Raw genomic sequence first — 12,794 nt, forward strand, 5'->3', positions numbered from 1 at the left:
CACAGACTGTTGATAATTGGAGCTATTGTTTCCATCCTTCTGGATGACGATAATGCAGGCTTCACAAGGCCAAGATTTCATCTTCCGTTTTAGGGATTTTTTTTTTCTCTTTGACTTTTAAGAATTCTCTGCTAGGGGCTCCTGGATGGCTCAGTGGGTTAAGCCGCTACCTTCGGCTGAGGTCATGATCTCAGGGTCCTGGGATCGAGTCCCGCATCGGGCTCTCTGCTCAGCAGGGAGCCTGCTTCCCTTCCTCTCTCTCTGCCTGCCTCTCTGCCTACTTGTGATCTCCATCTGTCAAATAAATAAAATCTTTAAAAAAAAAAAAAAAGAATTCTCTGCTATACATGCTCCATTCTCCTTGGGAGGCTCTGTGCAAACGTCCTCTTTCATAAGACTAAAGTTAAAGACCATATAATGAAAGAGAAAATCGCTTTCATCTTCTGGTGTATTCTTTCTTTCTTTCTTTCTTTCTTTCTTTCTTTCTTTCTTTTATTTACTTCGCCATCAGGAAAGCATTTTCTACTTTGTGTCCTAAGACTTCTCATTAATATAATCATCCTAAATACTGGTGTAACCAAACAAAACTACAGATGCTAACCAGCAGGCAAATGGGACTCATATGTGGGGGGGAAAATGGGATAGAGAAGAGGTTTTTTTTTTTTTTAATTATCTGTAATTAGTGTGAAAGAAAATAAAATATGTGGGCTATATTAAAAATAAGCTCTTTCTTTCTGAGGAAAAAGACCTTCTAAAGAACGGTAATGCTGTTCCCTTTTATTGACATGAATTGAGATAACTGGAACTCTCAGGATTAATGTAAGGTTCCATCATAAATAATACCACCATCTGCGATAAATAGATCCTCTCTCTTTGAATAGACACAGCTAAATATCCTGAAACCAGAAGCTATACGAGCGGCAAATGCAGCGATTTAAATTCTGCTATAAAGGCTTATATTATGCAACTCTAAATCCCTTCTGATGTTTGATCAATTTTGTTTTGTTTTGTTTTTGCTTCAATTTCCAAGCTGTTTTGGAGGTGTAGTAAACGCCGTGTTTACATTTCGGATCAATGAGCTAAACCTGGTGTAGAATTCACATGCCAAAGGGCCCTGAAGAGAACACCAAGAAAGCCATCATCTGCAGGAAACACAACTCTTAGAATGACTTTGTCCGTGTCGGAGGTCAACAAGCCATAGCTCCCATGCCAAATCCACACCCTCCTGCCTATTTTTGGATAGCCCACCAAGGGAGGATGCATTTACATTTGTAAATAGTCGAGAAAGCTTTTTTAAACAATGTTTCCAACATGGGAGAATTCTATGAAATGTCCATTTCAGTGTCTGTCAATAAAGTTTTATTGGCACAGGGACACAGTTGTGTGTTTACCCTGGTCTCTAGCTGCCTTCACGATACAACAGCAGGGCTGAGTGGTTGCAGAGATCACTTGGCCCATAAAGCCCAAAATATTACTATCTAGAACTTGATGGAAAAAGCATGCTCATCTCTTCCTTAGATGACGTCCAAAGCCAGTAAGTTCCATTTGGACAAAGCCAAAGGGTACCATTTTAGAAGCTTTTGATGAAAGAAAACAATGAGGCACAAGGGATATTCTTTGGTCATCCTAACGGGAAGTGTTGCAGGGAAGCAAGATGGACACTGTGTTCACGCAAGACTCCCTCTTCGTCATAAAGACCCACTCCCACAGTCCTCTACTGTGCCCGCTATTGCTGGCCATTTCTGGGGATCTCACCCATAGTTCAGGGATGGATGACAGCATTAATAGGGTGACCTGGTCCCTCATTTGCCTTTGGAGAGAAAAGAATTTGCTTTCCTGGTTTTCTTAGGAGAGAGGGCATTTCTTTCCCAGAAGCCCCAGCAAACCCCTCTTCATCGCTCATTGGTCCCCACTGGTCCAGGACATGGGTCTCCAACATCAACACTGTTGACCTTTGGGGCCGGATGAATCTGTGTTGTGGTGTGATCCTGCCCGTGGAGATATTGAGCGATATCTCTGGCCTCCACCCACGAGACAGCAGTAACATATCCCCCACCAAAGACGGCAAACAAAAATGTCCCCAGACATTGCCAAATGCCACCACCACCCCCCTCCCCTGTTGGCAAAAGTGCTCCTTGTTTGTGAACCACTGGTGTAGACAGGTGCATAACTGAACTTGTTGCTGGAAACACGTTTGGAATTACCCATTTGGTTTAAATCAGGGATTTATGGCAAACATGACATCAGGGGCTTTATTTGGCCCCTCATCTGTTTTTGTAGGGCCCACATCTAAGATGGTTTTCGCATTTGTCAATGGCTTTGTAAGTACCCGTGTAATATTGATTTTGCCTCTCAGCCTGCAAAACCCAAAATACTTACTCAAAGGCCCTTTCAAAGAATTTTTGCCAACCCTGGGATTAGACCAGGGATCTCAACCCTTCTCTGTATACAGCATAAAGTTAAATTTGTAAACTTTTTAAAAAAAGATTTATATATTATTTATTAGAGAGAGAGCATGGTGGGGAGAGGCGGAGGGAGAGGGAAAGAGAGAACCCTAAGCAGATTCCCCGCTGAGCACAGAGCCTGGTGCAGGGCTCGATTCCAAGACCCTGGGATCATGACCTGAACCAAACTCTAGAGTTGGAAGCTCAATGGACTGAGGCACCCAGGTGCCCCTAGATTTGGAAACTTATAGCCTATTTATGCATACATGTAAAAACAAATCCACATAGTTCCCTGTCCTAAACAGGAAAAACATGAGCAGAGTAATCTGTAATAAAATTGTATCTTAAACATGTCCGGGAAGACCAGATGTTAGGAGCCAGGTACCAGCCCTGTGTTCAGAGTCCTGTGCATGGGTCAGCCACACATCCTCACTGTGGTGGACAAATGGGGATCCCTTGCATTCACAAACCAACTGGGCATGGCTGATGACATTTTCCAAAAGGAGAAACCCTTTTTCACTAAAGTTTTATCAAATTAAAGTACAATTTTGCCCCAGTAGTTGTAATTCACATACGAAATTCCTGCCCCTTGCTCACTGTTTTTGTAGCTGTTGGAGATAGCTTATTGGCTCAGGTACGCAGAGGAGTTTTCCCACCCTTGTGAGTATCTAGGGGGACCCCCAGACGTTGCACCAGCCTGGACACTTGTGCATCTCATGGGATTGTCTCCTGCCCTGTAGGAAGTCTCACAGAGCTGGACCCCACTGTCTACATGCCCGTGGGGATCCTCCTTCCAACCCTTGTGATAACCAGAAATGCCTCCAAGGTCCCCCAAATACCATGTGTGCTGGGCTGAAGAGTCCCACTTTCTAGACCAAAGGGACTTCCCGAGTGTGATTAATTTGAGGATTTGAGATGGGATTTATTTATTTTTCTTTTTAAAAAATTTCTTTATTTTATTTCTTTATTAAACACTTTAAATTTAAATTCAATGAATTAAAATACAATGTATTACTGGTTTCAGAGGTGGAGGTCAGTGATTCATCAGTCTTACATAATACACAGTGCCCATGATTTCACATGACCGCCTTAATGCCCATCACCCCATTACCTCTTCTCTCCCCCCCACTCTCTCCCCTCCAGCAACCCTCACTTTATTTCCTATGATTAATAGTCTCTTATCGTTTGTCTCCCTCTCTGATTTTGTCTTGTTTTATTTTTTCCTCTCTTCTCCTATGATCCTCTGTCTTGTTTCTCAAATTACTCATATCAGTGAGATCATAGGATAATTGCCTTTCTTTGATTGATTTATTTTTGTTAGCATAATACCCTTTAGTTCCATCCACATTGTCTCAAATGGCAAGATTTCATCTTTGATGGCTGCATAGTATTCCATTGTATATATATCCCACATCTTCTTTATCCATTCATCTGTTGATGGACATCTAGGTTCTTTCCGTAGTTTGGCTATTGTGGACATTGCTGTTACATTTGTATCTTTAGGGATAAATACCCAGTAGTGCAATTGCTGGGTCGTAGGGTAGTTCTATTTTCAACTTTTTGAGGAACTTCCATGCTGTTTTCCAGAGTGGTTGCACCAGCTTGCATTCCCACCAACAGTGTAAGAGGGTTCCCCTTTCTCTGCATCATCGCCAGCATCTGTAATTTCCTTGTTAATTTTAGCCATGCTGACTGGTGTGAGGTGGTTTGAGATGGGATTTAATCACAGGGGTCCCCATGAGAGGGAGGCAGGAGGTCAGAGGGACCTGAAGCTTTGGGCTGCTGGCTTTGAGGAGGGAGGAAGGGACTAGGAGCCAAAGACTGCTGGTGCCTCTCAAAAGTGGAACAGACAAGGAAAAACACTCTCTCCTGAACTTGCTGCAAGGAACACAGCCTTGCCCACACCTTCACCTCGACTTTTGACTGGTAGAACTATAAAAAATTATCTCTCATCATTTTAAACTGTGAAGTTTGTGTCATTTATTCCGGCAGCAATGGGAAACCAATACACCAGTTCACAGGGGAGCCCCTCCCTTAGGGGAAGCCTAAGGGGAAGGCTGGCTGGAGCCCCGGAGGCCCCTGTGGATCTGGGGTCCAAGCCACACCCAGGGACAGAGAGGAGCAGTGCACGGGAGTGGGGGGGACCAGACATAGCCACAGGGACCGCACACTACTTGCCAAACTTGACTTCAGGAAGTATGCATGCAGTGCAGGTAAAACATTGCATTTTAGATCTATGGCTCTCCCTAGTAAATATTTCCCAGGCGTGTGCATATCCAAGGCACTATTCTCATGCTGACAGAGTCCTAGCTTCCAGGTCCCTTACTGAATTTGTCTTTGAAAGGCATAAGTCTTTTGATCCACTGGGGCTGGGGTAGCAATCAGGCCACACTCAGGCTGATGATGGAGATCTCTCCAAGAAAGGGGGGGGGGGGGTTTCCTGGCAGGGGCCTAGAGGCGGAGATAAGTACTGGCTCTTTTAGAGGACAGCTTCTCCGTTCCAAAATTGCAAACCACGTTGTGTAATTTCAGTAAAGGATATTCAGGCGTTGTTCAGAAGAGGCATTGAAATAAAATAATCCATTTATCAAGGTGCCTTTTGTTTCAAGAAAAAAGAAACAATGTGCCATATTTAGCAGAGAGAGACAGTGTGTGTCTGGAGCATGTTAATAAATCACCCACCGGGAGAGGGGAAAAAAATCTCAGAATGCTGGGGTCGGCTTGGGTTTCAGGGAAGCAGCGGTGACTTGGAAGGAAAATCCCATCAGGGTTTTCCTTGAGGTGAATGGGGGCAGGCAGACTCTGTCCTGGGATGGTGGGGGCGGTCTGACACTGGGTGGGTCAGTGGGAGGTGTCCGTGGCCCCCGTGGCCCCTGAGCTCATGGAACGGTCTGCCCGCCCCTCCTGGTGCCAGACTCTTTCCTTACACAGAAGGCGCCCGTTCCTTTCCACATCTCTGTGGCCTTGAAAACTTACTGCTCTACCTTTCCAGCATGACTGAAACCATGGTGAGAGGAACCATGCTCAGAAGGTAAGAATTCCATAGCAGCGGCATCCTTCCCGGCGCTCCGCACGTTTTGTCCGGGGTACTTTGCATATTGCCTTCTGGGACTTGGTGGTGCTATGATTCCCTTTATAGTAAGGAGGATGTTGAGGGTCCCTGGGGGGCTCAGTAGGTGAAGCATCTGCCTTCAGCTCAGGTCACGTTCCCCGGGTCCTGGGATCGAGTCCCACCTTGGGCTTCTGCTCAATGGGGGCCTGCTTCTCCCTCTCCCACTCCCCCTGCTTGTATTCTCTCACTCACTCTCTCTCTCTGTCAAATAAATAAATAAAATCTTAAAAAAAAGAAAGAAAGAAAGAAATGAGGATGTTGAAGCTCAGAAGTTTAAGGTATTTGCCAAAAAAAAAAAAAACCCCAAAAATAACAATAGCAACGAAATCTTCAGTACATCATAGAGCAGGGATTCCTTGGATTTCATGTGACGTCAGGAAGGCCCTTAACCCACAAGGATCCCTTTCCGCTCCCTGCTTGGAAGAGGGTTTGGCCAGAATCTTTCCTCTGTCTCGTCTGTACCTTGGATGCACCACGAACACCTTGCGCGGGAATCAGGTTGGACCAGGCTTCCTCAGCCTCGGCTCTAGCGACATTTAGGACTGGACAGACTTTGTGGTAGGGACCCGTCCTATTGGCATCGCTGGGCTCCAGCCTCTGGATGCCAGGAACTCCCCCACCCGACTTGTGAGAACCAGAAAGGTTTCAGACATTATCAGACGTCTCTCAGGGACCAAATCACCCTGAGTTGAGGACCCTTTGCAGAGCTTAAAACAATACCACTTACACATTTGGGTGATTCCAGTGATTTTTTTTTCTTTTTTGTAGAGTTCAAATGCAGTAATTTTCCTAGTGTTTGGTTTCCTGTTTGTAAAATGAGCGGATATGTGCACCTTTTTTTTTTTTTTTAATCTCTCGGGCAATGCATTAAAATCAAATGCGGGCTGTAGAACCAAGTATGGTGTGAACCTCTCCCCTCTGATTGTCTTTGAAAGGCACATGTTGGTTTTTACATTCTCCAGTTGAAGAGGAAAACAGGAGCTTGGATTTTTACCAAGCCCCTCGTGGGCATCCAGTGCTTCCTCCATTCAGAGCAAACTCCACCCCCCTCCCATGCTAAACAGACCGCCTCCCTGCTCCTCGCACGCCCAGGCCCCAAGCCTCTCCTGGAGGGGTCCTCTCTCCAGTCTGGCCAAAACCCACCTCCCAACCCAGAGAGAACCAGCTCCGGAGAACCCACCCCTGTCACCACATCCACAAGTGAGCTTCATGGTGAAGGTGACACATCCCGTAGGCCCAAAGGGTCACTTCCCCCAGCGTTATTCTGTCTGGGTGCTAAGTGACACAGAGTTCTCCTAGGTTCACTGTCTCAGAATCTCAAAAACTCAATTTCCGGCGGCAGCTCTGCTGTGGAGTTCTCTGATGAGCAAGTGACGGAGGACACCATTTCCCCAGCACCGACAGGCGACACAGATAAAGAAAATGGATAAACAGGAGGGCAGATGGCAAATGAACGTGCTGTCAACGGGGAACCCAGATAAAAAGGTCCAGCTGTCCCCGGCGCCCCCGTTCCCTCTCCCGTGGCCTTAGGAAACCGGCATCGCACTTTCTCAGGGTTGTTGTTTCAGATTGATAAAAATGACCAAATAATCCTATCTTCTGTGGAGACAGTGTGAGCAGATCCACGAGAATTCGAGGGGGGATATTGGGCTCTACTGGTCCCAGCAGCCAGGAGGTCATTCCCTGGCAATCAGCAGACAAAGTGTCAGGAGAGAAAGAAATGCAGGGACGGCTGGCAATCACCTCTGCTTCCTTCATCCCCTGGATCAGGACTCCTCAGAGTGTGAGATGAGTTGAGGTGATGGACAGACTCACAGCCTGGGAGGATGGCGGTGGGCCCAGGTCCTGAGGGAGCCATTCTCATGGGGCTGCCTGGACATGGCATGAAGCCACCGAGTCTCACAAATGAGAAAGCAATTCCCTTTTCAATTCTCTTTGAATTATTCTAATGTCATCAAGGAGGGAGTCTCATTTTGGTGTCACTGTATCTTGAGGTCCTCACACACAGGAACGTGCCCTCCACCCCCATTCAACAAAGAAATGGCAAATGTCCGGCACAGAGCCATAGACTGGCAACAATTGGGATCATGGGTTCCTGTATTTTTACTTATGCTGCAATTCTATAAACACATGTATTCATTAATTCACTGGTGTTTGATCAAGTATGTAATAAAGTATTAATTATTGATAAAAAAATCATTGATTATCAATGCGTAAACATCTGGCTGATGTCATGAGAGTAGTGTCTGAATGCCTGGTGTTGGGGAGACACTGTCTTCAGCTGGAAGCCTTGTGTGTGGAGGGAGATGTTCTTTGCTGTCATGGGAATGCGTGTGCTCAGTGAATTCTCGCTTTTTGGAGACCATATTCTTAGAGCAGTTTTAGATTCACAGCAAAATTGAGAGGAAGACGCAGAGAGTTCCCATGTATCCAAAGTCCGTGGTCTACGTTACAGGTCACTCTTGGTGTTGTACGTTCTGTGGGTTTGAACAAATGTATAATGACATGTGTCCACTGTTGCAGTATCGTAGTGTTTTCACTGCCCTTAAAATCCTCTCTGCTGTAGTCATTGGCCAAAATGAATCACACCACCAGCATAGATTCAAGGAGGCCGATAGACTCTTCCTCTGGAACGGAAGACCACAGAGCCACATGTGAAATGTATTGATACAGAAGGAGAATTGGGGCTGTTTTTAATTGCTCTACACAACTTCTGTTATATCCCATATATCTGACTTTATCTACCTATTTATCTATTTACCTATGCACAATCCATCCATCCACCCATCCATACATCCATCCATCCATCCACCCATCCACCCATCCATCCATCCACCCATCCATACATCCATCCATCCATCCACCATCCCTCCATCCACCCATCCATACATCCATCCATCCATTCATCCATCCATTCAGACATCTATCCACCCTTCTCTCCATCCATCCACCTATCTGTCCGTCCATCCATCCATCCATCCACCCATCTGTACATCCTTCCATCCATCCATGGAAACTGAAATTCCCAGAAGGTAAGAACTTGGTCAAGATCCAGTGATGGCTGAGTAGATCAACACTCAATGCCTCCGTGAACAAGCTTCATGCCCTTAACCACCATTCTAGACTTTCTTCACCTTGTCTGTCTCTTCTTCCTAACATTAAATCTCTCATGAACAGAACGACTCAAAACTGGGTTCAGCAGGAAAGTAAGACCGAGGCACTTTTTCCTCTGTGAGAAGGAGAAGAAGTGACCTACTTAAATAAGGGAGAATCCTGAGAAAGGAGACAGCAGAAAAGCAAGCCCATTCCAGCTTTATTTTATAGAAAACAAACTCAGCATTTCCTAAAACATAAGAGATTCATATTTTAGGCTTTTTTGGGGGGGAACCCAAAAGTAGTAGAAAGAATGAATCTGTGCACACAGGCAGAGTGAGGAACAGAGAAAAGCCTTGTTGGTCGTGCTTCCCATGATGGAGTGTATCCTTCCCTCCTCCTTCAGGACCCCATCCCCAAATAGATCAGTCTCTAAATCACCACACTTCAAGGTGTAAGAGCTTTTTTCGGAGAGGGACGAATACACAGGAACAAAACATCTGATGAGACTATTTAGTTTGGTTTTTACAAAATATTCTAAGTTGCTCAGATGGACGTGGAGCCAGTGATCTTTCTGGGATGTTCTGCTTTGGCAGAGGCTGTGGAGGGTGATTTCACCTGGTTCTGGAAGGAGAGGGTTAAAATGAACATGCAGACACATCCCTCAGAGAGAGAGGGGGATCACCCTTGCTCCTGGGAGCCTCAGAACAAAGCCTCTGGTGGAGAACAAGGGAGGGTGCTGTTCCTTTGAAAAGCCATCTTGACAACCCAAGCCCGTTTGGCTGCAGCACCAGGGAAGGGAGCTTTGATCTGCTAGCCAGTGTCCCTGCTGGGAGGAGGATTAGGGGAGCTTCCAGAGGAGAGAGGCACAGGCCTCCCCATATGCTAGATGGGCTGAAGGCCAGCGGGGGAGGGTGGAGCGGCTGGAGGAGAGACAACTGTATGCATGGGGGCCTCCTCTTGCGTTTCTGGGCTGGTTTTCAAAGACAAGGGCATGGCTGTGGGCCCTGGGGGGCTTTGCAAAGTCAGCCATTGGGCACTTGAACCTCTTTGCCCTGTGCATGTAGCAAGTCCTCAGTGAGCCTCCCACAGTGTAAGAGGAAGCTAAGGGAACCTTCGAGCAGCAAGGAGCCTGCTGGTCGTATGACTGTCCATGTCTGCGATGGACAGAGGAGGGCAGGAAGGCAGGGGTGATGCTCTTGCCTGTCTGAGCACTGAGCTCCATTCTCCAGGGCAGGACGGCTCACCAGGCTGTGAATTCCAGTCGGGGTTTTGCAACTCAGAAGGACCTGCACTGATATAGGCAGGTAACAGAATCGCACCCCATGGCCTGCCGAGTGACTTCTCCCCTTGCTGCCAGGTAGACATAACGCCTGGAGGTTGCCAGGCATGTAAAGAGAAGCTGGAAACTCAGATACTCCCCAGTTGTTCAAGATGGTTCACATTCTTAGCGGTCTTCTAAAATACCGTGCACCAAACAGAGCCCATCCCCAGGCTGGGTTGTGTGCCGTAAGCGAGCAGTTTGTTGTATCTCCCAGGGCACCATGTTTCCTTTTGACTTAATGAATTTGTTGTTATGCAGAAGACTTAAAAAAAAATTTTTACATAGGCAAGTTTATCACTTTTTTTAAATTGCCTTTGGGTTTTGAGTCATCATTAGAAAGGTTTCCCTACACCCAGCTCCTGAAGGAGTTCATCCCTTATCTTCTTTTAGTACTGGGAAAATGTTATTTCCTTATGTGTAGATCTCTGATTCACTTGACGTTCATTCTTGTGTATGGTGTGAGGTATGGATCTAGTTGTATTTTTTTTTTTAAGTTGTATCTTTTGTTTCAAGTGGCTATCCCTTTGTCCTAGTAGCATTTATGAGAAAGTCCCTCTCTGCCTCAGGACTTGGGGGCTGTCTTTATCCCATGCTACGTTTCCAGGCACATGTGAGTTCATTTATGGACTCATCCATTCCATTGGTCTGTTTTTCCCTCCATGTATCCATGCCATCAAAATGCTTTAAACTCATGCAAATTATTAATAAACATCCCAACTCCATTCTCATGGGTATCTTGCCAGCTTTCTGCTTGGTGGCATTATGAAATCATTCATTGTTGAATCATTCCGAACATACAAAAACCTACATTTTCTTGGCTTCAACCTAATACAAGTATGTAACTAGCGTATGGTCCTTTACTGGCTGATCCCAGGAGACCGTAGACATTCTGGCCATGTGGGCTTTGGAATGTTCCTCCTCATTTCTAAATTGCTCATGGACCAGCTGTCCCAGGAGTCCAGCAATAACCCATCTTTGTCTTTTCCTTTTCTTTCTCTGCCCCCTGCAGTGATCGAGGGCCGAGGGGTCACAGACAACGTGCCACGGTTCTCCTCGCTGCCGCCCTTCCTGCCCGTGAGCTACCACATCCTCGGAGCCGAGACCTCCTTCTTCCTAAAGGAGGCCCACCAGGACGCCATGCGCAACTCCAGCCTGCACACCAGGGTTGAGTCCTTCTTCACCTACAAGGCCAAGAGTCCCCCGGTCCTCAATGCCAGCTACGGGCCCTTCTCCGTGCAGAAGGTCGTGCCCCTGGAGCTGATGGTCACTTCGAACTTTCTAGGTCCAACCAGTAAGTTCGGTCTCAACTGGAAGCTGAAGGCGCACATCCTGCGGGACAAGGTGTACCTGAGCCGGCCCAAGGTGCAGGTGCTGTTCCACTTGCTGGGCCGTGACTGGGCTGCCCCAAGCCCCAGCGAGAGGCTGCCGTGCCTGCGCCTGTTCGCCTTCCGGGAGACCCGGGAGGTGCGGGCCGGCTGCCGGCTGCAGGGGGCCCTGGGGCTGTGCGTGGCCGAGCTGGAGCTGCTGGCCACCTGGTTCGGGCCCCCCAGCGTGGTGGCCGGGAGGAAGAAGGCGCCCGGGCCGCCCGAGGGGAGCCCTGTGGAGCTCTACTACTCCGTGCAGCCGGGGGACGTGCGCGGAGACTGCATGGGCGGCGACGTCCGGAAGGGCAACGCCATTCGGCCGGGGAAGGACGGGCTGGACGAGGCCGTGCCCCACCTGCAGAGGATTGGTGCTGTGAGCCTCTACCGGGCCCAGGACACGGCCCAGCTCAGCGAGCTGCGTCTGGACAGCAATGTGGTCATCTGGTTGCCCTCCCGGCCAGTCAAACAAGGAGACGTGGTCACTGCCTACGTCACCGTGGCCAGCAATTCCACCGTGGACCTCTTCATCCTGAGGTAGGTGCCTGGGCTGTCCCCGGGCAGTCCTGTGCGTGCCTCGTGTGTGGTGGGGCTGGACGTCTGGGGTCTCACTACCTTCAGGGGACCCTCCGGCTTCACAGTGAAGCCCAATTCTGCAACTGCGGCGCCTCTCACATTGTGGGCTAAGGGATGGGGAAGGGGGCCAGAAACCACATCCAAAAGAAGCAAGAAACGAATCGCTCTCTCGCTCTCTTTTGACCTTGAGTTGTCCTTGAACTTGGAGAGGGATATGATTTCTCTCTAGCTTTGAATTCTTCTGTAGATACACGGGTACTCATTACGTGATTGAGAGTCTGTTTTCACAGACCCCAAGAAGAGACATAGGGTTTATGACATTTATGGTATTTTTACCTCGGGTGTGTATGTGAAAAAAGGCAAGGAGGCGCCCTTTAACGAAAAAAGTTGGCGAGGTTGAATGTTGCCAAGTCAGGGCTGGGGGAACCTCCGTTTCTGAGCACGGCGTAGCTGTAATCAAAGGAGTGTGTCCAAAGGAAAATCATCACGCAGAGGTATTCCTTCTCCTAAAAAGAGAAAGAACAGAAAGTAAATTGAAATGGCAGAATAACCCACCTGTCATCACGGTTGCTGACTCAGGAGACATCGCGAGTTCTAATAGGGCTGCTCCGTCATTGTGCGACGCTTGTGAGGTTGGTCCAGGAGCATCTGGTTTCTGAGGATTGTTAACACAGAGAAAAGCCATGTATGGAGAATCTTCTTAAAATGCAGACCAGGATTTCATAATAAGGAGAAAATATTTGGGATTTATGTAAAAGATAAAGATGATAAAAATCATGTGCCCTCCCCCATTCTAGTGCAGAAGGACTGGGGTTGTGATTACAGCTCTGCCTTGTTTTCTTTCTTAAAATAAACATTTAATCACGCATTGAGTGAGTTGCTTG

The 12,794-nt window shown here is 47.5% G+C and overlaps 1 protein-coding gene across 1 annotated transcript in view; it reads left to right on the forward strand.

Annotated features, from left to right (window-relative positions):
* The window catches only part of TMEM132C (transmembrane protein 132C), a 302,142-nt gene that overhangs the window by 97,833 nt on the left and 191,515 nt on the right, over nucleotides 1-12,794 (forward strand). Inside the window, exon 2 of the mRNA XM_046026085.1 lies at nucleotides 10,983-11,871. Coding sequence (XP_045882041.1) covers nucleotides 10,983-11,871 — 889 coding nt within the window. The remainder of the gene's footprint in view (nucleotides 1-10,982; nucleotides 11,872-12,794) is intronic.

The sequence above is a fragment of the Meles meles genome, chromosome 12, assembly GCF_922984935.1.
Source record: "Meles meles chromosome 12, mMelMel3.1 paternal haplotype, whole genome shotgun sequence".
Taxonomy (NCBI): Eukaryota; Metazoa; Chordata; class Mammalia; order Carnivora; family Mustelidae; genus Meles; species Meles meles.